Source organism: Alligator mississippiensis, chromosome 5 (genome assembly GCF_030867095.1).
Source record: "Alligator mississippiensis isolate rAllMis1 chromosome 5, rAllMis1, whole genome shotgun sequence".
NCBI classification, from domain to species: Eukaryota; Metazoa; Chordata; order Crocodylia; family Alligatoridae; genus Alligator; species Alligator mississippiensis.
Genome location: NC_081828.1, coordinates 35,869,127 through 35,893,358, shown reverse-complemented (window position 1 = coordinate 35,893,358; position 24,232 = coordinate 35,869,127). Strand labels below are relative to the sequence as shown.

The 24,232-nt window shown below is 37.8% G+C and overlaps 1 protein-coding gene across 4 annotated transcripts in view; it reads left to right on the top strand.

The window, feature by feature from the left end:
• DPYD (dihydropyrimidine dehydrogenase) overlaps nt 1-24,232 on the top strand; it is a 701,931-nt gene that overhangs the window by 558,471 nt on the left and 119,228 nt on the right. For all 4 annotated transcript variants that reach the window (XM_019479122.2, XM_006265262.4, XM_014599709.3 and 1 more), the window contains 2 exons: nt 3,212-3,332; nt 4,273-4,392. In XM_019479122.2, coding sequence (XP_019334667.1) covers nt 3,212-3,332; nt 4,273-4,392 — 241 coding nt within the window. The remainder of the gene's footprint in view (nt 1-3,211; nt 3,333-4,272; nt 4,393-24,232) is intronic.

The following is a 24,232-nucleotide window of genomic DNA, read 5'->3' as shown; positions in this document are numbered from 1 at the left end:
TGGTCCAAATGAAGCAGATATGGAAACAATTTCTAAATAAGCTACAAGGTTGGCATGATGTGGAGCAGGTAATAATTTGAATGAAGAGCCAAATTACATTTTAGTTATAGCCAATATGCCTCCTGAACCTACACTGAAATTACCATTGAGTTTGGTGCACACAGGCACCACAGTAGAAAATGTTGCTTTTATATGGAACAGTTATTCATGTACTTATTATCATGTGCCTTCCTAGAAAATTCAGCATCTCTTGGTGGTGAAACATGATGCTTATCATCAGGGTGATCATCACTGATGCATCTCTTTATTTCTCTTCCTTCCCCAAACTCTTCTGTCTTCTTCCTTTTTTCACCTTTTTTCCACGTGTTTGATCATATGGTATTTTATCACTACCTTTTCCCACACTTCATTCACTAAAATTATTAACAACCACTTAGTTAATGATATTAAAGTATTTTCACTAGATTTTAGATTTAAATTCTACATCTTCTGAGCACTGGGGAGTTCACAATTCCCAAAGTCTGATTTACCAGTGACCTGTTCAACATGGATTAAATGAATTTTTTTTAAAAATTAAGTATGTTGGCATATGATGATATTTTTATAGGACAAACACTACTAGGACAGCATAATGAGTTATATAGTGCAAGCATCCTTTAACTTACTGTCAGAATGCCTAAGTGAAAGAATTAACCTAAAGGACATAGAATTCATCACTACTTGAGGGTCTCTCACTTCTACACTGGGTCCCAAGGAGATTCAAAACTGGAAAATGAAAGTCAAACGATGCAACTGCTTTCAAAATGCCAATGCAGTTCCCATAAATATTTCATGAAAGTTACAGCTACAGAGTAGATCACCATTTTTATTAGTTGGATTTTGCAGAGCTAAATCTCTGAATTTTACTTATCATAAAAATGGACTATATACTTAGTAGATGCATAGTCTATACTGTTTTAATGTTCATGCTTAATTGTAAACAAATCTAAAATGAAAAAACAAAGAGAAACATTTCCTATAAAAGATGCTTTGTTGAACAGAGAGCTTTGTGATCTATGAAATTTTTCAACTGCCTAACCTTAAGCGCATCCCATTTTCATTATTGCTGCATAGTAATGCAGGTATCTGAGTACTGAAATTAATACCGAATAAGAAAAATCTCTTTCCTGATGACAGTTTTAATGATCTGACAGCAATAAAAAATTAATACGTGTAAATAATTGTCAGGGTAGTGATAGAGCTGTCCACTGGTTAAGTTTGCATTGTATCTTACAGTAGCACTTTTAGTTTTTCTGAAAACATTTTAACATGTCCAAATCACATTAGTGGGTACTGCAAATAAATAGCTCTTCATGGTGAAAAAATCCAAGTGTACACTAAGAGAACTATTATATATGCTGGAATCATAGACTAGTGTAGCCACTGAGCTGTATTTAATGGAAAGGCTAGCTGATTGCCCTTAAAATCGTGTTTTAAACAAACAGCTCACATGACAGATCCAGCCCACAGAGCCATTTTGCCCAGCATGCAGTGCTCCCAGATTTGCTGAGAATTTGGGGATGGAGCTTCAGAGCTCTGCTGGGCATGTTGGCAGTAGGGATGAAAGTCAGCCTTGTTAACCCCCATGCCACTGCTTGCCCTGTTGCCAGCTCTGAATCTGGCCCATGAGGGTCCTTGCAGTATGGATTTGGCCTGTGAGGCTCCTTATGGTACAGATCCAGTCCATGAGAAGTCCCATAATCCAGATCTGACTCAGAGCCTCAGGTGAATTGGATACCCTTGCTGTAAATAGGGGGTGTCAAAGATATAGCCCGCAGGCTGGATCTGGCACATGGTACTTCCTGCAAGTCTCAGGCTGAACCTGGAATGCTGCATGTAGCTCATTCCTGCATCAGGCCGGTATACTAGATCACACTAGATCCAGCACATGCACTGCATACAGCACACACAGGACCAGACCAGCACTGGCACCAGACAGCCCACTTGCTGGATCCAATGCACAGGACCATGAATTGCCCCCACACTACTCATCCAGGCCACAGACTGGCTCTGTGCTACTCATTTGGCTCCCAGGGCCTGATGAGTTTGACATCCCTGCTCTAAAACCTCTTCTATGTTGGAAGTATTTACAATCATAAGCCAGTGTTTGGGCACTTCTGTTTCTACCCTTAAAGGAGATTATTTTGACCTTATATTTAACTTTTTTTATCTATCCTTAGCTATTCTTTAAAGTCCCAAGAGAATTTCAAAATGCTCAAATTGTTTTGACACCCCACCTCCTCCACTAATATGCTGTTTTGATCAGGTCATGATGAGCGTAATGTAATTCTGTATTAAAGTCATTATGTACTGTATATCCTAGATGGAATGGGTTGCAATAAATGCATGCATCTACATGTTTGATTAGTGCAGCACGATAAACTCTGGCGCAATTTGCACTAGTGTTAACAGCTCCTGGGTGCAGCATCTACAAATGTGCCTGGGGCTGCAGCAGTTTGAGCCAAGATGGAGCAGACCTGGCCTGGCAGCAGGCTTAGGGAGTCAGCCCCGGGCTCCGGGTCACGACTTTGGGCAACAGAGTGGCTGACTAGAGTAAGAGAGTGCCCAAAGAGCAGAGCCATATGGTTAGGCAGCAGGCAGGGGTATGGCCCCATGCTGTCTAGGCTAACTGGGTGCAATTTATATCCAGGTCTGCATTTACATGTGTATTTAGACACCGTTATTTTTGCTGCTGTAAGATAGCACTGTTCTATCGTGTGGCAAAAATTAGTTTGCTACAGTTTAATAGCATCACACATGTAGGTTGTGATGCTTTACACAGCAGCAAATTAGTCTACTGTGCAGTTAAGTGCATGTGTAGATGCACCCCATGCAAAGGTAATCTTTAAAATAAATGGGTTAAATAGAGTTTGTACCCAAAGTTTATTTATGTCCCTCTGCATAGTGAATCTGTTTCAGTATCTTTTGCCTTTACACACAGTTTGGCCTAATTTTTTTTCTTTCCTTGTGTGTGATCTAATTTTTTCTGTAATTGGTCTTTATTTGCTTCAAGTGCCTGAACTAAGTTAATTAATAAAAAAAAGTGGAGTTTGAAAGTGCAGTTTTGGAAGACCATAAGTCATTTGTCATTAAGTTTTGCTATTGTACTGTCCTGCATTTTGATCATGTTACTTTTAATTATGTTCTTTATTTATCTGACCTATTTGAACAGGATCCAGAGCTAGTGCGTAACATCTGTCGCTGGGTTAGGCAAGCTGTTCAGATTCCTTTCTTTGCCAAGCTGACCCCAAATGTCACCGATATTGTGAAAATTGCCCTGGCTGCACAAGAAGGTAACAAACTCAGATGCAAACGTTACACAATTATCCACATTTGCATGTTTATTGCAGAAACAATAGTAAACAGTAACAAAACTAATGTAAAAACAGGTCACTTAAAGTATTTAAAGTAAGCATAGCACTGTTAAAAGATGGCCTACTAAATTTTTGCTTTGTGCCATACTGTAGTAGTAGTATATAAACATACAAGGAAAATAACATGGGGTAAACTGTAAGTTATTTATATATGGAAAACTATCATATCACCAATCCATTGTACTTTACATGTGAGAATGTTTGTATATGTATAAATTGTATTTGCCGTTATATGGGTACATCCATCAATTTTGTTTCTGTTTTGGGATAGGATCGAATTTTGTGCTGTCTTTTTTTCTTTCCATTTTTTTTCAGTTTCAAAATGCAGCATACTAGCAAATAACATTTCCAAAGAGATAGTAGATTCAGTAAATTAGGATGAGGTAATATTTTTTCTGTCTTGCTCTTTGTGTAACTTTAATACTCATTATATGAACTGAAATTAAGGTCCAGGTCCACCATTGTTAAATAGTCCATTAGCCAGCATAGCTAACTCTGAGAGGATCACCTCAGTGCAGGGCCAGTGTGGCATATTCTATGCTTAGGGAACATGATGCAAGAGAAGAGAGATCTACATTAGGAATCTCTATGCCCCAGGTTTCCCTAGCTGCTATTTCAGTACCTTAGAACTCTTGCAAGTGATTCATGTTGCTTTCAGTTCTTTAATGTATGAGTCTGGTAAGTCTAGCTTTAATAATTTTTGCACCCTCCATTATGATTTACAAATTGGGCTTCTTGGCCCTAGGTAAGGATCTGGGCCTAAATAACAAGTAACAAGTGTTCCGTTTTCATATATGTTTTCCTCTGTTATTCTTATACAGGTTATTTAGCAAAAAAAAAATGTTCATTCATTTTGCAGGTGATGCAGATGGTGTTACAGCCACCAATACTGTGTCAGGACTGATGGGACTGAAAGCAGACTGCACACCTTGGCCTGCAGTTGGTGGAGGAAGGAAGACCACATATGGTGGTGTGTCTGGTAGGTGTTGCCCTTTTAATACATAATGCTTCCTTAGAGGCTAAGAAAACATCAGGAGGTCCTTGTAGTGGGCTAGAATATCATGTCTGCAGTAGCACTGAGTTCTTAAAGCTCACTGCTGGTCAATGTTTCTAATAGTCATGACAGATGGAACAGATTGAGTGTGAAGACTCTTGTGTTGCCCTTTCCTTAATGGTAAAACACTGCAACAGAATACTGCTATAGGGTCACTAGAGAGAGAAGAAAATCTCTTCTCTTGTGACCCACAGTTTTCCTAGAATTTTTCATTCTGTCACAATTGTCAGGCCACATGTTAGACAGAGGCTAATGAAAGGGCACTGTAAGGGGAAAATATAAACATTCTGGATGCAGTATGTGTTTCATAGGCTGAACTTGTGTCTTGCTTTTTCCTATCAGACTGCCTTAGAATAGATTCTTTTGTCCTCTTTCCACCATGGAGAAAAATGACTCATCACATTAAGTAAATAAGTGTTTATTTGTGATTTCCTTTCCTTGTAATATTTATGCTTTATATATGCATTATATTTCAGTCTGGTGATTTAGAATTTGATTTTAAATCTATCAGCAAAAAGTTTTTTACTCTAGTTTAATGGTTGTACGCAATAATATATTAATCTATTGACCCTCTGCACTCTGTTACTGTGACAACATGAACTTGGCCCTGCAAAGACAGTGCTGAGGGCTTCTTGACTGTACTGGTATGGAGATTAGTCTCCTTGGTGATAGAAATAGTGGTAAACATACATAACATAATAGTATCCCACTGTTCAAGTAAAGTGCAGCTGAATTAGGTCAAAAAGAGTACTTGGATAAAATTTAAACAAAAATCCTTTATGTCATGGAACTGTGCTATTTTGGAAAAATATAGGAAGATTTGGCATGATTTTCCTTTTAGCCTGACTTTAATTCATAGCAAACATAATATAGTAAATTTCCACTGGCTTTAAACAGTGACATAACAGTGGAAAATTATTAAGGGGACTACTATAGAACAGTGCAAAGGAAAGTAAAGGAAAAGAAAATATCTATTTATTATCCAGGTTATTTCTTATTGTGTGTCAAACAAGATATCATCATTTTGGTCATTTGCAGAATGGGGGGCATGCAAAAATAAATAAGTAAAGATATACTATCTTACGATTGTAGTACTTTCTGTCAGCCCATTTCAATTTCTCCAGGCTGCCATGTTGGCAGAATAAAGAATAAAGGAGGTCACAGTGGGTGCTGTGCGTTAAAAATTAATAAAAGAACTATTGCAGTAGTATTTTATATAAGTAACACCATTCACACTTTCTCATTTAAGCTGCAATTTCTGAATATTCCTTCCTACCATAAGTCTGTCTAATAAAACTATAAAATTACCACATTATGAAAAGTGTGTCTTTTATGTCACAAATTTAAACATGTATATAGTATAAATTATAGCAGCACCTGGATACTCAGCAGTACCTAAGGGCCTGCCAGCATTTCCATATTTTTCATGGTTTATAATGCTGTAGAAACAGGTCCCAGCCTGGGAGAAGTGAAGCTTTTTGTTTGTTTTAATACATGTGAAAAGGAAAATACCCTGTTTTAGTTTTTTGTTTTGTGCATGTTTGTTTTTCCCCCTTCTGAAGTTATACCAGTATTAAAAGAAAGAGCAGTTGGCAGTTTGGAATAGAGTCTTACATTTTTGGCCTAAACCTAGTTTTGTTAAAAACCTTAATCCAGTCAGTTTTTATGTTTTCAAAGAATGTGCCATGGTAGACAAATAAATAAAGGTCACTGAACTATAATTGACATCATTAAGGTTTCATTCCTTCAGTTCGTTGTGTATAGGAATGCCCCAGAGCCAGTATAGTTGAGAGAAGTCTGCATGAACAAAGCAATAGGTCTCTGCTTAGTGATCAGGGTCTAGTAATGAATTGTTTTAGCAGATTCCTAAATGTACACATCAGAGAGCTAACCAATTTCCTTAATAAGAGCATGACAAAACAGAGAGTACATCTCTTGTTAAAGCCAGGGAGTGGAAGATGGTGTTCTTGAGCTCTCTTGTCCAGTTGCATATCCTTAAGCAAGACATTTGACCTTTCCGAGCTTTACCTTCCTTGTCTGTTAAACAGTGATAACGCTGCTTACATGCCTGTGGGCTTGTTATAAAGTGCTTTGTGTTCCTTGGCTGAAAGTCACTACAAAACTGTAAAAAACTACTTTTATACCGTTTTGATTTGTTTATTTCAATTTCAACATAGTCATTCAGGTTTTTGCTGTTCTTTTAGAAAAAGGAGAAAACATTGATAAACCTTTTGGGACATTTTTTAGTTTTGATGTATGTCAAAGTCAGTGATCTTACAGCCGGGATAAATTTAGCTCATTTTAGAGATGATTAAGTTGCTATCCAGGGTCCTTTAGATCATTTCCCAAATGTTGCATTATTCCCTACAATATGTTGTTGAGTTCTTTGTCCAGTTCATGGAATGGAATTGAATCGATTGCACTGGAATGGAATTGATATCAATCTGGTTTGAGTTTTTATTCTCTTCCTCCTTTCTTTTTCTTTCTTTCTAAGCTAAAATATAAGAAAAAATGTGTTTCCCTGATGATGCCTAGTAATATGAAAGTTCATTTTTTTATGGGTTGTTGGTTTCTATTCTACCTAGGCGAGCACACAAAACAACACCAGACACTCCCTATGCCTGAAGGAAGGGTGCTTGTGCGCTTGCAAAGAATAATCTTTCCAACTATTTAGTTGGTCTAATAAAAGATATCACATCTACCCAACAAAACCTTGTCTTTTTAATGGAAATTTCTTCTAAAAAAATTGTGTAGTTTAATATAATCTGTCCTGTTGTGTCTATTTATTGCTAAAAGGATACATTGTTTTAGTGGAATTAATTCCAAATTCTACTTTTCCTGAAGTAATATAGTGATTTTAATAAAGGCTTACATTATAGTAAGTCAGTGTCTTCATCAAGCTTTGGCCTGACATTTCAACTTTAGAACTTTCCCTAAAAATGAACTCTTTAAAAAGACTTAATGGTGCATCTTCTAAGTAATGTACACTACAGAAATATTGTTCATAAATTCTTTCCACTTGGCTTTATTTTCTCTGGTTTGATTACCAGTGACAATATCCAGAAGTGCTTGTAATTATACACCTACCCTTAGGAAGGATCTTTTTGAAAGATTTTTTTTTTATTTATTCTTATTAAAGTATTAGTGTAGGGAAATATGTTCATTTGATTTCTCTTAAAGGAATAAACATAAATAAACAAAGGAAATAGCTCCTTACAAAATTAACTGCCCAGAGTTGCACGAAAGTCCTGGAGACAAAAATCATAAAAATATGTTTGTTATTTTTTAAATCTCTCTTCAGAAATAGACTTTGAAGTTGTTACTTTCAATATTATTTTCCCATTCAGTGCTTGTTATAAGTTATGACCTGTTTTAAATTACTGAATTGCAGCAAGCACTGTCATTTCCCTCATTCTGCTCTATTACTTAGTTGATTATTTTGACTTTAAAGCAGGCACTTGAACTTGGGTTTCTGTTCTCTCTCATGTTTGTGCGCTCTCTCTCTCTCAACTAATGAATATTAAATAATCTTTGCAGAGTGAAACATGTTCAAGAGAACTCATCCCAAAATAGTCAATAATAAGTAATAAGGACACATACCTGGTGAGAGAGATCCAGGATCAAATTCCTGGTCTGAATCAGAGCAGGGTTGTGATTATAGGGGGTCTCATGTCCCAGGTAAGTTCCCTGAATACCAGGGAAACCTCACAGCTGCTTTTTTGTGATGGAGTCTTAAGGATCTGATGACGGTGTGTTACAAAAAATAGATACAATATAGATTTTCAGGAACTTGAACACAATGGAATAGAATTGCACTTAGTCACCAAAGTCAGTTTACATGTCCAATACCTGGGATAAGATCAGGCCCTCATTTTCTGGTGAATTCTGTAAGTGTTTTACACATCTGTACTTTTTTGCACATGTAGTATAAAGGCTTTGGTTTGGTTTGGTTTTAAATTAAGTAAGTATCATATGTGTTTTTAAGACAAATAACACTGACTGGCTGCAAAAGAGATATTACCATCTGAAGAACCAGTAAGTAACTAGAAAATAGTATGCATGTGTTCTATAGGTACTAAAATAAGATGCAGTCTCTCACTAGTATGTTACCATACTATCAATGGCTGTATCTAAGATGCTTCTCTAAGATTTCTCTTTAAACTTAAATTTTAAAAAATCCATAATATTTTCATAAACTTTCACGTTGTACTGATATATTTCAAGTATATAATCAACCACTTTATAGGCATGTAGAGTATGTATCAGAGGCAACATTGAGTAGAATAAAAATTAACATTGAGTTTCCTGTATTTTTCGTTTAAAAAACTAATTCCTACATAAAAAATGGAATATGTCCTCTTTAATGTTACTGTTCAGAAACAAAACAAAATTACAGTATTCTGCTGTAGTAGTTGTACTATATCATAGCACTGCTTTGTCCAATTATAGTAGTATTTTTGTGAGTACTTTAATTTTATGTTTCACAAAGTCAGTATATGAAAATGTGTATGCTTTAGTGTTCACTGAAAAATATTTTGCAGTAGGTGGAAGAATTAAAAAATTACAGATTTTCTGTTAACAGTGAATTTTTCTGTGTAAGAGTGACTGCTGACCACCGAGAGACCTTAAAAGAAATATACCTCTGAAAGATTCAGTTGTTAGATGTGTGAGCATATAATTGTTAGAAATGAGAAAAAGCAGTTTATTTTAGTTACCTTTCAAGTAATTTAGTGGAGCTGTCTCTCTTCAGAAAAAACACTGTCATATAGCAATTGTGTCATTTTAAGGAATGTTTACAGGATGTTATTTCATTAAATTTAAATGTATATATTCTATGAAACAATTGGCATTATTAATAGGCACATATATACTAATCTATTGAAATGTATACATTCAGTTGAAGGGGAGAAAGTTGAAGGCATAATATAAGTTTTTATCTTTTTAGTTTAATTCTATGATATATCATTAAAAGAAAATCTGAAGAAAACGAGCATTCACATTCATTAACACATTGCTCTCAGTGACTGCATGGTGTTGATTTTGGTCAGTGGAAAGGAATACAAATCTGTCTATCATTGGAAATAAAAATATGTGTGTATATAGCCTTATGTTAGTATAAATATTCATTGAGACACAGTTTAAAGAATATATATTAAAATATAATTAGAAAACTGGATAAAACAGGAGCACGAAGAAAATGTATGCCATATTACAATTTTAATTTTAGGTTATTATTTCTGTTAAGTGTAGCTCAGCCATTAGAAAGACTCATTTACATATATTATGTACAGATTCACAAAGAATTCTCCTTTTCCATTATGTCTTTGCTGCAGTCTGATTTCTCTCAGTGTACTGCCGTCACTGGTCTGTGCAGAAGAGATCAGAGCCCTAATAATAGATTTTTGACAGTGAGCTTGCCTGCTACCTGCCCTACACAAATCCTCACTGTTCATGTTTGCTTCATGGCAACAAAGCAGACAGAAGGAAAATGCCAAGTGCTGAGTTTGAGGTACAGCCCTGCCATAGCTTGACATTTCAGCAGAATAGCAGTTTATGAGATGCATAATTTTTCATCTGGGACTCAGCTGCCATTTTCATAGAAGCTTGCAGCTCATCGACTGACTGGAACTAGGGCAAAGGTTTACAGCATAGATCAAGGTCTACATCCTTTCCATACCTATTTAAAAATAAGTATTATTCTGCAGATAAGATATGAGAACTATGCATAGTTATTCCTCACTTCTATTTTCTAGGCTATTTATTTCACATAAATGAAAACACTTTACCAGGGTAACACACATATTGTTCTTAGTCACATTTTGAAAAAAATCTGTAATTGAATTTCTTTACAGAAAGACTAAATAATCACATATTAGGAGTGAAGCACAGGTCTTTAGAAAGAGCATTTTAATATGGCAATATTTTCTCCTCCTCTTGTTTTCAAAGAGGCTGTTCCAAGCTTCAGTTTAATCGAAAACTCTTGACTGTGAAAGCAAAATTACTTTGAATTTTATTATTTTTATATACGAAATATAATTTTTTACATATTCATGCACATGTACTTGTAAAAAAAAAGTGTGATGTAGGTACACGTAAGTGGCTGTTTAATTTAGAATTACACATCTCTGTGAGCTTCAGTAACAGTTCACCATGTCACAGTCGCATATAGAACAATGGTACAGTACATTGGATTAATTAAAGAAGCCTTGCAGAGAACTGAATTCTCAGTATGTCAAGATTTCAATTTTATGTTAAATATTTTCTAAAGGCCAGACCCTTAAATCTCAGGGGCTGTACCAAGCAGTGAGCTGTGAATTTAACCATAGGCTAACTGCTAATGATAAGGAAAAGAGTCCAAGTTGAGGCAGCTGTAATACAGTCATTGGATTAGGCTATCAATCACTCAGTTCCCTGAGGAACAGGCAAAGAAGACAAAACAGTGAAAAGGGAAATTAGGAAAGGAGGGCATGACTAGAATGAGATTCTTCACCAAATTTATCTGTTAGTTGGCCTGAATCCCCCAAGCATCAGACAGAAATGTCCAGTTTTGCTTTCAGACTCAAAGCCGGTGCATTTGTTCCAAGCCTTAGAAAACTATCAAATCATCATTGACTATTGCTAGTATTTACAGGTTTTGAAAAGTGAAGTGTTGAATACTATGCATACATCAAAGCTCACACATATGTCTAGTGAAAATACAATGAATACATCAAAGCTCACATATAATATGCCTAGTGAAAATAGTTCGTTTTTACATGCTGAGGGGTTTTTATTTATTTATTTGAACATATACCACTAAGCTACCAAACTGTATTGACTACAGTAGTATCCACTACTAAAAACTAGTATCAGAGAATCATTTGGCTGAAATCAAAAGTTCTCTTCAGGCATGTTCTTACATAATAAATCATTATGATTATGGCCTAGTCTATCCAGACATACACTCAGTAATGCATCAAGTTTTAATTCTGGGTAAAAATGGCATCAGTATTGTGGGAAATACTGCACACAGTTAAAACAGTGAAACTGACTGAACTACATTTTCTCATGAAATGGAACTGACCTTTTGACGTAGTTAGCACAGAGGTCATAGCAATTTAGGGCTTCATTACACATTACACTTTAGGCTTCTCAAATGTCGGTATTAGTGTTAGCTCAAGTTTAGAGCAGTCACACGTTCAGGCTAAAAACCTTCTCTGACTAGTCCTGACCTGCACAGCTGCGACTTGCCACTAGAGGGCTGGCAAGCCGGGGCCTGAGTAGGAGCTACAGCTGTGTGTTGCCACTGGAGAGCTGGCAAGCTTCTCTTGCTTTACATGAGGGGTGGATTGGAGAGAGAGGTTGGTGGGAGCAGGAGCATGAGGTTAGAAGTGAGGGAATTTAATGATGGGGACTAAGTAGTGAAATGGAAGGTGAAGAAGCAGTGGGTGGGAATGGTGGCTGGGGAAATGAAGGAACAAAATAGATACGAAAATTAGTGAGGAGAGTTTTTTTGGAAGGTATCTGTGTTAATTTATTGCAAACCTATTTGCAATTGATGAATAGACATAACTGCACATGATGTAAAGTACAACACAGTGGAGGAGATTGCATAGGAAGGATCCAGCTCATAGTACAGGGCCAGCTACTACTGGTTCTGTCAATAGAACTGGCAGTCTTTGGAAGTATATCAAGGTCCAGTGAAAAATTAGTCTCTTTATGCTTCTGACTTAAAGCAAAAACAGGCACACAAAGTAGCCTGAGATATTTTTAGATTACTTCTGGTATTAGTTATAATGCTGAAAGCTAAGACATTTTTATTCAAATAAAATTCTTACCGCAGTTCATTTTTAGAGGTCACTGTAGAGCTACAGATGCTTGTTATAATATCTTACAAAAAGTATTATAATTATTGAAAAATTACTTGGCATTTAAGTATATTTCCATTTAAACTAATATGGGAATAAAAGTAAAATACCTTCAAGAATTCCAAATTGGCACATTAAACTACTGAAAAATAGTGCAAAGCTTTGGTAAAGCCTGTTTCAAATTTTGTTTTCCATGATGTCTCATAAGACTTATAGTATACTGCAGGCATCAGGCCAAACCTTTCTCACTATACTTGCTCCAGAACCCCACAGAAGTCACTAAAATTTTTTTCCAAGTATATATTAAGCAAGGACTAGAGGACTTTTAGTTGTATGCTGATAACTTAGGTAATTCAACAGCCATCCATACAGACTGAACCTGCCCTACCATTAGGGTAGATTTACCTGGGGTGACAGGTGAGGGGGAAGAGGATAAAGGGGAGGCACATATAATCTGAGACTGGGAGGCTTGGCATTTAGCATATATCCATGACATAGATTTAGGGGAAGTAGGTCTTGCTGCTATCTGGGATGTGCTGTGGTATGTTAAAGCATGTGGATTGGGTATCCAATGTCCACAGTACTCATAAGAGCAAGAATCAGTCCTCCTGTCCTTACAGTGTGGTGGTTAATACCAAATAGAATACATTTTACATAGAATCAGAGTCTATAAAGTATTGGGACTGGTACTGTGGCACTATGTCTGAATATAGGGTTTGAAAGTTCAGTGAGCTTTGATACAGGAAACAGAAGGAAGGTATTGGCACAAAAAACCTGCGTCTAGGTTTGGATGAGTTCACATGTGTATATTGTAAAGAAATTAACTTTATAGGGCCTGCAGGCAGCTATTTTGCTGACTGTGTTCCACAGAAGACCTTGTAGTAGAGTTCATAAGAGTGGTCTATTATCCACCGTGGGTCTTTATAAACTTTACCTGTCACAACACCGTAGAAAAGTTTTCTAACTTTAATTCCAAATAATGTCAAGGATCTGTCAGATTTTGTAAACAGCGCTGATAAACAGTTGCATCAGCAGAGGTTAAAAACTGAGCACTGACCTACTGTACGTCAAGCAGATTTCAGTCTGTGCCAGGGCAGCATTTCATTTTGCATACCAATTTCTTGCATTTCATTGAGCATAGCTTGTATTGGATTCAGAACACATTTGTATTCAGAGTAAAAACATTTTCTCTTTATCAGTAGAAATTCCTTCACTTCTACACAACATGTGGAATTTCTTGTAATAAATGAAAAACTGGAGACTGATAGTGATCCTGAAAAGTCAATGATAAGGGATAAAGCACTGGGCAGCTTGGAACTACCTCTTATTATGCCTTCCCATTGACTGCTGCTCCAAGGGGCAGATGCATTTGTGAGGCCACCCACCAGATTCTTCCTTCCCCAGACACTGCCACTGTTGAGACTGTTTCCCATCTTCTTCTGTACTCAAATTGCCAGCTGACTGCTACTCAACTGGCCTCTCCACTGAATTGCCCATTTATGACTTGAAGATTAATTGGTAGCACAATGGAGAAACAACTTCTCAAATTAGCTGGGCCAATGGCTGGGAAGGAGGTTTTGTTCACTGTAGTTTCAACAGCAGAGGCAGCCCCCATGAAGCTGTGAGAGTTTGGATTCCCACTTTACCACCACACCCATCCCACCTGTACACCAAGTGTCACCTACAGGTTTCATTCACAGTTAAAAAAAACCCTTTGTTAGAAAAGATTAACGGCTTTCTAGAGAGAAGGAGAATGTTAAGATTTTTTGAAGGGAGGGAAAGTTTCCCCCTGTTTTTAGTGTGCATTTATGAGTGATTTTTGTTACTTCCCTAACTTATGTTTACCTTGATTTCCTATGTGCGGCCATACAAAATACATTTTTATTTGCCTAAGTCCTACTAACATTTTATGTTTTTTAATAACCTACTTGAAAGTTAAATAAAGCTTAATGTCAACTTCAAAAATATATATAGAAGAGAAAAATATTGACAATTTGTTCTATTGAGAAATAGGTTTGGATTTGTATTTCATTGGGCATTACTTCATCCCTGATGAGTTATTATCAAAAGTGTTTACTACAGTAACTCACAAGCACAGGGACATTTTTTGCCTTGCAAGTTTTCAAATACATGCAACTAATATATAATAGTCAGCCAAGTGATCTGCATTTTAATATGTGTGTATTCATGCAAGAAACAGTACTGTATGGAATGAGCTGTACAAACATCCTACTTAAAAGCAATAAATATATACAAAATCCTGTAGGAAAACTGCTATAGTAATTCCATTTTTCAGTTAATCACCCACTTGCAACATCTATATTCCCAGGTAATTGCAAACATATTTCCATAAACATACTCTGTATAAAACTCATTGTTAAGACCTTTTTTTAAATCCACAAGGACACTCACAGTTAAGGATTAAACCACCATTATTTAGTCACAGTGAGAGTAGATGAACATCATTAAGGAAAGTGCCCTGTTGTGACTAGATATTTCAGAGTTTGAGGCATGTTCCCATGGGCCTATGCTATGTACAGAGGGCAAATGTGGAAAGGTACACAAAGTTGTGTTTAATGTCATGGGATTAAGAAAATGAAATTACTTAGTTTGTACAATTCCATTCCAATCTCAGCAAAGTTAAGAAAATTTGCATACAGGGGGAGATTTTTTTGCTACTTGATAATGCAAAAAGAGATTACCAAAATACTGGCAGCCTTATTTTACAGCCAACTGGCTTCAAAAGTGGTGAAAACACAATGGATATTTTTACACATGCTCCACGGAGTGGGGTGGCAGGGCGCTTTAACTAAAGCAGCTCACAAGAGCCACTCTAATTAAAGTGCTCACAGCTTCTTGTGTATCAGCTCTCCCGTACTTCAAAATGGTGGCCAGGGTGCTTTAACTAGAGCTCATCAAACGAGCTTTAGTTAAAGCATGCCCAATGCCATTTTGAAGTGCAAGAACGTTGATATATGAGATGAGGAAGCTTCCTGGAGTGTGCTAATTAGGATGCACTCAATTAATTGAGTCTGCTCTGACATACTGTAATTACAGCACATTGGAGCAGCCTCCCCATCCATCTACAGGCACCAGTTTGGTTGTATAGCAGCATACAACCATACCTATACATTTCGTGTTCCTTGAGGCCTGACCTACTGGTTTGGGAAAACATGGTTTTACCAGTCCATATTCTGAATATGTTGAGCTCATTTCAGCCTCCGTCATACCTGAATGTTGACTAACATGCTTATACTGGAAATGTCACATCAGTTGTGTGACTATTGAATGTACTAACCCTAATGGTTTTTCCTCTTTTTCTTTTTCTTTTGGACAGGTGCCATTGATATACTGCCTGTATTTCAGTACAGGGGTGGGGAGTAGACTTGGATAAACTTTATTCTTTAGGAATGCAAGTCTTGCAGAAGAAGGGCAAGGTATTGGGAATCTACTTGGTTGTTTCATCTTATGAACTAAACATCTTCAAAGTCTAGCCAAGAGAATATTTGACAGGTAGAGTAGAGAGAGACCTCACAAGGGGACCTAGTGGCAGCTTCTCCCAGGAAATGTTTTGTAAATACCCAGTAGTTGTGCATTTCAGGAGTGAAGAGATTACTTACATCCTTCTGGTTTATAAAATAAAGTACATCAGAGGATCAATCTCTGGCAGATATGCCAGAGGCATAGAAATCACCCAACAGTCCCTTGACCTTGCTGAGTGAAATTTTAACAAGGGGCTCCCATGAGCGTCCTCCAGCATATTACTGGGGCTAAGATTTCTTTCATAACCATGTTTCCTGCTTTGTACCTCTGACAGCATGAAATGCAATAACCCTTGCTTACTGGTATGCCAGATCCTTCTGGGAGTCTCAGGTGGTCCTCCGAAAGGGAGGTTTGCCCCCTTATCTTCTCTCCCAATCCAAACCCCTATTATCATACAGGCTTTCCTCCATGGTGAGCTTGTGAAGAACTCCAGTAGTTAGTCCTCTGTTTCACATGAATGGGACTCCTCTGTGATGAACCATAGGAAGTTTGTCAACTTCTCCAGATCAACTCCCACATAGCCTTTGCCCCTTCCAGAAGCCTATTCCCACCTGCCCCAATCCAGATTGATGTAAATAACTTGTTCTTCAAAAAGCCTTGTGGGTACCTATATACAAGGATGAGTGCCATGATGAAAATCTAATTGTATCTGTAAATGCTGTTTTGGTGAGTGGACCGGTCTGCACAGCCTGATGATCCTGAAGCTACTCATCACATTTTAGAAATATTGGGCAGTATGGGACTCAGTGCACCAGTTTGTATTAACAGTTTTCCTGAAAACACTGAGGCAGCTGCTTGCCCATTTTTTAACCTGACATTTATGCCTGACATAAATATCTTGCAGTAGGTCCATGTAAAGCATCTGGTGTTTTTCTATATTTTAATAAACCCTAATAACAGTATTTTCAATCTCTTAATGCTATTTCTCATATTCTTGTTCCAGTAGGTGTATGGAAAACACGTTTCCTGGTTTTAAAGGCTCCAAACAAATTTCAGCAGTTTAATCTCAGTGTTAGAAAAAGGATCACAGCAGCTGCTGTAGTATTTTGTATTTAAGCTAGTTTTCGTAAAGACTCATGACATGCTCCCTGGGAGCTAAATATTGACAAGCATGCTCTGGCAAGCAAGATCAAGCTTGGTGAATTAACACAGCTCAAGTCTCTGCATTGACACTGTAACCCAAGTCTGGAAACTATTATCCTACTCCATTTATTTTGGCTTTATAGGTGATACTGTCCACTTGAATTAGGGATTTTGATTGTATCTTAAATACTGTAACTGTAGATTAATTTAATTTAAGGATAAAATATTTCCAAGACTGCTTTTGTGTATTTACATTTGATAACATCTTCAGTATGATACCATGTGTGATGTAGCAAATAGCAGCATAAAACCCTTCTGACTTCAAAGACCCCAAAATAAAAAGCAAACATTGAAAATACTTATAAATAATATGCATCTTTCATACTATTAAACCAACCACATCCCAGACTATCAGTTTCTCAAAGGCATTGATCAAAAGCTAATCTTAGACATAAATTCATTACAGGATATAATTAAGGAGATTAATTTGTATTTGCATTCTGTAGCTAAAAAAACACAACTGGTTACTTTTTTATTGTAAATGTTTCATGTTAATTGAGATTACAGTTAACTTGTTGAATTTCTGAAAAAGACATTAAAACAATCTGGGCTTCTTAAAAATTGATGGATAAACTAAATTGATTACCAGATATATTGGACAACATGTTATTATGCAGTGTTTTTGTGCTCGATAGTATTTTCTTAAATTACCAGTATTTGTTTTGATTCCAAAAATGGACTTGCCTAAGCTCTGTAGCACATTGGATATAAATGCTGGATTTACTGTGCTGAACAGATGTGTTAGAATTTCACAAAGAATATTTATACTTTTGTGAGGCCTCCTTTCTGAACTTTCCATATAAACTATTATGTCAAGAGTAATTCATGCAAGTGTTGCCTTTTATTTTTATACATAAGTTGCCTTTTAAATAACCTTCAAAATTCTTGCTAATACTGTGTGTCCAACAAGAAAAAGGAAGCAATCTGTTTTTGCTGAAAGACATTGCCCATAGGCCAAAACAAACAAGTATTCTCAGTATGGATGTCTCCTGCTTTCTTTTAATCTAAAATAAGAGAGAAAAAATAAAGCTTTCATGAATGAACACAGTAAGATTCCAGATCTGTACTTGCCCTGTGCCAAAAGATTGTTATAATTGTGTGGAGCCTCATTTGGCTTTACTGGGTTTCTTCATGTAGATGAGTCCACCCATAAGGTACAATGTACAGGTTCAGGGATTTAGTGTTAAATGTACTTGACAGCCACAGCTGCTGGTTTACAAGGAGTGTCCTGGTAATGAGGGAAAGGAATTGCTTTTGCTTTATAGGTACATTGCATCCAATATCGTGCAACAGATAGTGACCAGTACCGCAAAGAAAAGTTGTACTTGATTTCTGAACCATGGTATCAGATCAGAGAACATTCAGACATTTAGTGGGTAGTGGGTTGTAATCTGAACTGTGTCATTCTGAGCCATGGGCAGCCAAGCCTGTGTCATGCTGGGCCATGGACAGCCAGGTCACCTCAGGGCCAGGAGAAGCCAGAAAGTCAGAAGCCGGGGAACCCCGTCAGGGATCCAGAGTGTCAGGCAGAGCATGAGGTCAGGAGGCTAGCCAGGTTAGGCATGGTCAAGCCAGTGCTGGGTCAGGTATCCTGGGAGTGAAGTCAGGAGGCTGGTATCCAAGGAATCTGTCAGAGTCATTAACACCAGGAGTCAAGGGTACAGCAGACTAGGTACATGGTTGAGGCTTGTTGCCAAACTCTTTTCCTTCTAGGTCAGAGGTTTATATGGGAAGGAGTAAGAGGTCAGCACTCCGATGGCAGGGAGTGGGTGTGTGCCTGTGCCCACGTGGAGGATTCTAGCAACCTGTGTCTGCCTGGGTGGCCCATTGGAGAGGTGGCAGACCAGGGTGAGCCACTGGGTTGGATAATCCACGGCCCTAGGTTCAAGGCGATGATCAAATAACCTAAAATTAGGTTAGAATTTAATTTTATGTAAGGGCTGTCTCAGTATCCTACGTCCAAGCACAGTCAAATTTGGTGAAATTCAAAATCAGCCCATCTCTAGAGTGAAGCAATTTGGGGTGTAAACATATCTACCTACCATATTTACCCAAATCTAAGATGACTGAATTTACGATGACTCCCCAGTAATTCATTATACATGGAAAATTTATAAATTTGCTGTAATTTTTCATGCATTGAATCAAATTATTGGAGGGTCAATTTAAATACGTCTCCCCACCACTGCAGTGGGAGAAGCCGTGGCAGGAGGGCAGGTGGTAAAGAAGTCAAAAACCTGCCTCTTGTCCCTTGTCCCCCACCTCCCCCACACACACACACCTTGCCCCCTGCTGTCTGCTTCGCACCCCCCAGAGCCTGCCTCTCCTGGCACCTGCATCCCCCTGCTACTTCCTGTCCCCCCTGCCTGATCCCCTCTGAAGTGCCTGCACCCCCTGGTACCTAGCCTTCGCCACTTGTCTCCCCTTCTGCTTGCCCCCCATCTGGTCCCTCAAGCTGCCTCCTCTACCTTGTTGCCTTTTCCCCATGTTGCCATGTCTGCCCCCTATGGTTTTTGCCCCACCACTGCTACTTATTCTCTTACTCTGGTTCTGGCTCTGGCTTTGTTCCAGCCCCAGCAGCACCTGGATCCAGCTGCTGCATGGCCAGGGTGAGGCTTGAGCAGCCATATGCTCCATACCCTAGACTGGAGCATGGCCACAGCTGAGCTGTAGCCAGAAGGTGGATGGGGGTGACTGGTGAGGGATGAGGAAGAGGGCAGGTGGGGAGGCAGAGGCTGCAGAGGTCAAGTGGCCAAGCAGGGAGGAGGAGCAGCTGTGAATGCGTTGGGACTGGAATCCAGGATAAGGGGCTTTACCCCCCATGTTAAATGGGGGGAAATAACTCATCTTGGATTTGAGTAAATACAGTAAATAGGAGTGAACATATGGGGCTGGTGGTAAACTGGGATTGTTAATAGTGCTGCGTTGGCAGCAGCTTGCTCTTCTGCATGGATTTACTGTTTTCTAGTGGCAAGCCTGATTTATTTTACTCTTAACTGAGTACAGGCACTTTTTGTAGGAGAGAGTGGGTGGTTTCTTGGATAGGGCAAACAGTTTGTAGTCAGGAGAGCTGACTACTACCTTCTGTAAGTCAGGAAAGTCACTTTGCCTCTGATGCCTCCCCCAGCTTCTCCTTTTTCTGTAAGATGAGTCTAATAGCTTTGTAAAACATTGGGCTATCCCCTGATAAAAGGTGCTATGCAAGTACCAGTTATTGCTGGTATATTACAGTAGCTCATGATAAATGTTCTAAATAAATTTTTCAAATCAAATAGGCTCTTTGTGGATCTGTGGCTCTGAGTTAATTCAGCTCAGTTTTGAGCTGGGAAGAAATCCATTGAGCACAGTTCAGGAGCTGTTTTGTATTGTTATCAGTTTTTCTTTAATGGAAGCCAAGGGACTGAATAAGTGCAAAAATTAAGTTCCTGACTCACTCTCAGAGATGCCCTCATTGGATAACAATTAAACTAATCAGACAGAGCAGTGCACTGGAATTCTCCTGCATCCCTTTGTGTTGCTGCTGAATAAATTAAATGATTGAGTCCTTAGGCCTGTTAATCCTGTTATAATTTCATTAATGCAAAAGCCAGAATTAAATTATAGATGCAGGGTTCCATATTGAAGTTGGCACTGACTGTGTTTTGTAAGATTGGTCACAAGTAGGATTGATATAAATATAAACTTATTTTGCTTATTATCTTCCATTATATTTAGAGAGAGAGAAAGAGTTCTTTTAATGCTCTGGAAAAATAAAAATTTAAGGATCTTTTATGCCATTAATAAGTTATGTAGCTCAGATATTCTACAATTCTTCTTTCCCGTTAAGGTATTAACCAATACCATTCTGTTAATCATACCCTCTTAGCTAACATAATACCATGAGACTTTCAATATGTGGATTTTTCCCCCATTGATTTACACTGTATGTAGTAGTCATATCGCTTTAAAAGAACAAGTCTTTCTCTGTGAAACTGTCATTCTTACATATAGTACCAGAGTTTCATTAAAGGCAAAGCTAATAGCTGTCTCTTGGGTCCCCCTCCCCTCCCATTCCCACCACGTTTGTTAAAAAAAACCTAAATACCGTCATGTAAATTTCATTACAAAAATACAGGACTATAAGGAACTAAATATTTAGAAAGTGATGTATCTAGTTATAAAACCATAATTATGAGAAAGTGTTCTTGTATAACGAGCACTTCACATCTGTCATCCACTGTTTTAATGCCTATGGTATTTTTTAGCTGAATATTTCTATTATTACCATTCTGCAAGCAACTGCCATTCTTGAAACTGATTGATGTTTAGGAATAAAGCACATTTATTACATGTTGCCAACTTCTGAGGACCAATCTTATAACCTACAATGCCTTCAAAGGAGTGATGATACCTCATCTTTCTGGAACTAATCACTGCAGAAGAAAGTAAAAGGGTGAAAACATAATATTTTTTTCCAGAGAAGAACTTTCATTGCATTGTACACCATTCAGCTATAAAATGATTATAGTATTTTATCTGCCAAAGGTGACACTGGAGGAAGATAACTTTATACTGTATGCTCAGAGGGAGATGTTTGTATGTAGGGAGCTAACACTCTACAGCAGCTCAGCTTGAAATAGTGACTGTATTTCTATGTTGCTAAGACAGTGGCTACTCTTTCACTTTGTAGGTGCAGCCAGTGGTTATTAGCATCCGTCCTCTCGGTGTCAGGATGTTCTTGTGCCAAAGTTTCTCCACATTTTGGGGTAGCTTAATTTAGGTCAGTACTCCACTCCTGTAAAACAAAGAGACTGTTTTGCCCTTTCCAGTAAAACAAAAGCCCAAAGCAGCCACAGGTCTGGAAAACAAAATGATGCCCTTCTTGGATCTTGCACTACATTCCCCTGGCTGACAGAGGTTCCTTCAGTTGGAGGGAAGTGATGAGTAAATATTGGCCAGCGTATTTTCTTGCTGTTTAGTTTCTGCGTCTTTCCTCCACCATTTACACAATATTGTTCTCAAGAGGCACTATTCAATAGTGGGGGGCTCATTGCACTCCCGTTGTTTTAGGTTATTCTGACTTAAGCTATGAGGGATTATCTACTGCACTTTGTGGAAAGGTCTTTTCAGATGGAGAGACTAGTGAGTATGTTTTGGAGGCATATTTTTTGTGATCATGTAGGAACGTTTGTGTGTGTGGGAGAGAGAGAGAGAATGAGTCTGAGTGCATTATGCATGTCTAGTAAAGATGTATAGCTTTTAGTACATGGAAGGTATACTTTGTTCTTAAAGCTCTTACTATTTTCCCTTCTGGGCCCCTGATGCATCCTGGACTTTTTTTGCTGACTGGGAGAAGAGCGAGAAAGTTCATGTATCTATCATGAAGAAGACACCATGTGATCCTAGCATTGGTGATTTATTTGCAAACCCATAACAGTGTGGTCCTGACAGACCTGGAAATTAACTCTCATTCTTCAAAGTGCAAATCCCTGGTAGTATTACTTATTAATTTGTATTGATAGAGAATTAGAGCTATGGGACAGCATTTTTATGGGACAGCATTTTTAATGCAGACACAATTTATAGTGACCCTTCTGCAAAAAGCATTGGTTCCTCGCCAAGCACATCATATAGTTGGAGACAAGTCGGTGGCCTCTGTTTTCTCTGCATTTGAAACAGAGATGGCCCAACACGTCTGAGCATCCAGCAGGAAAAGAGGAGAGCACTGGTTCTTTTGCATTGAACTTCTGAATGAAAGCAGAAAAAGAACCAGCTGTCAGTTTAACACTCTGAAGCTATATCTGTTTTGAACAGTGTAGTGCAAACATGCCCAACCTAACTCTAAAACAAGCTGGCTCAGGTTCTGGAATCAATCCAGCTGTGGTAGCAGAGTTTCATATAGGCTGATTTACCCTGCTGAGAAAACCTTTGGCTTCAAAGCTTCTGCTACCATGCCTGAGATAATTCTGGAGCCTAAAGTAAATAGAATAAAATAAAGCCCAACTCTGGGGAGTTAAGGTACTACTACTACTAATAATAATAATCAGCTCAGTAGGTGGGAACCCAACAGTTTTCTCACAGTCCCACAATTTGAGCCCTGGCTTATAACTATATCTATGAGAATATGACCTTTTCCATCTCAGTGTGCACATAAATCTTGTTTCAGTTTTGGTTTACTTGCATCCATACTTGTATGGCTTCACTTAGTGTTTCAATTCAAATATCTCAACGTGAATCTCATTCAAAAACTATTAGTTTCAAATGTATGACATGTTAGAAGCCACTAGATTTCAGTAACTAAAGCAATAAAACAAGGGGCTCTGGTGTGGCTTTAGATCTTTCTTGACTGGTGATACAAGCATGTAGAGATTCCTGTGTACTTTCATGAAAGGTATTTTTCACTGTTTTCTTTACCTTAGATTTTGAGCAGCTTCCTACTCATTCTGTGTCATACACACTTTCTTCCATAGACCTGTGCACTTCAGCTACCTTAGGTAGACCTATCAGCTCTCCTACTCTTGGTTGTGTGAGTCTTGAGAAAGAGAAAGTGTTGAAATAAATGATTATGATACACGTAGTGTCGAAATAAACATTTATTTTTACACTTTGTATGTGATGAGCCATTTATTTTAACACTTTTCACATGAAGTGTTGAAATAACAGGTTTTATCAGGGGACGTGTCATCCACTCTGTTTTATATATATGTGAATATGGAAATGTTCCTATCTACTGAGTGTATATATTTTTATACTATTGCAATGGCAAAGAATTCCTTCATCTACAATAGGGTCACTTATATTTTGCACACTCACCTGGTTAGGTGAATCACTATGCTTTTAAACGTGTAAAATCACTGAACCAGTAGCAATAGGTAGACTACAAAATGAAGTAACTGATGATTGGCTACATTAAGAAGCAATTAAACCCTCTTTAAGCTTTCTAACCTTCTGGTTTGTATTTGTTTCATCTTCTGGTGCTTTACTGAGTTTTTCTCCCATCTATTTTGTGGACCTCCTAGATAAGTGTTTGTTAAAATGGTTACAAAAATAAATGTGTGGAGGAACTGTATGGCATTTTCTCAGCTATGTTAATATGTTGAAAGGAAAGTTAGAGACTAAACACATCAGTTCAGCTGACTGAAATGCCAAACACCTGTTTGAGAACCACTGAGCTCCTTGTTTTGATTTCAAGCCATTTTGAGTCAACTTCATATTTTACCATATTATTATAGCAGTATTCCCAACTCTCATGA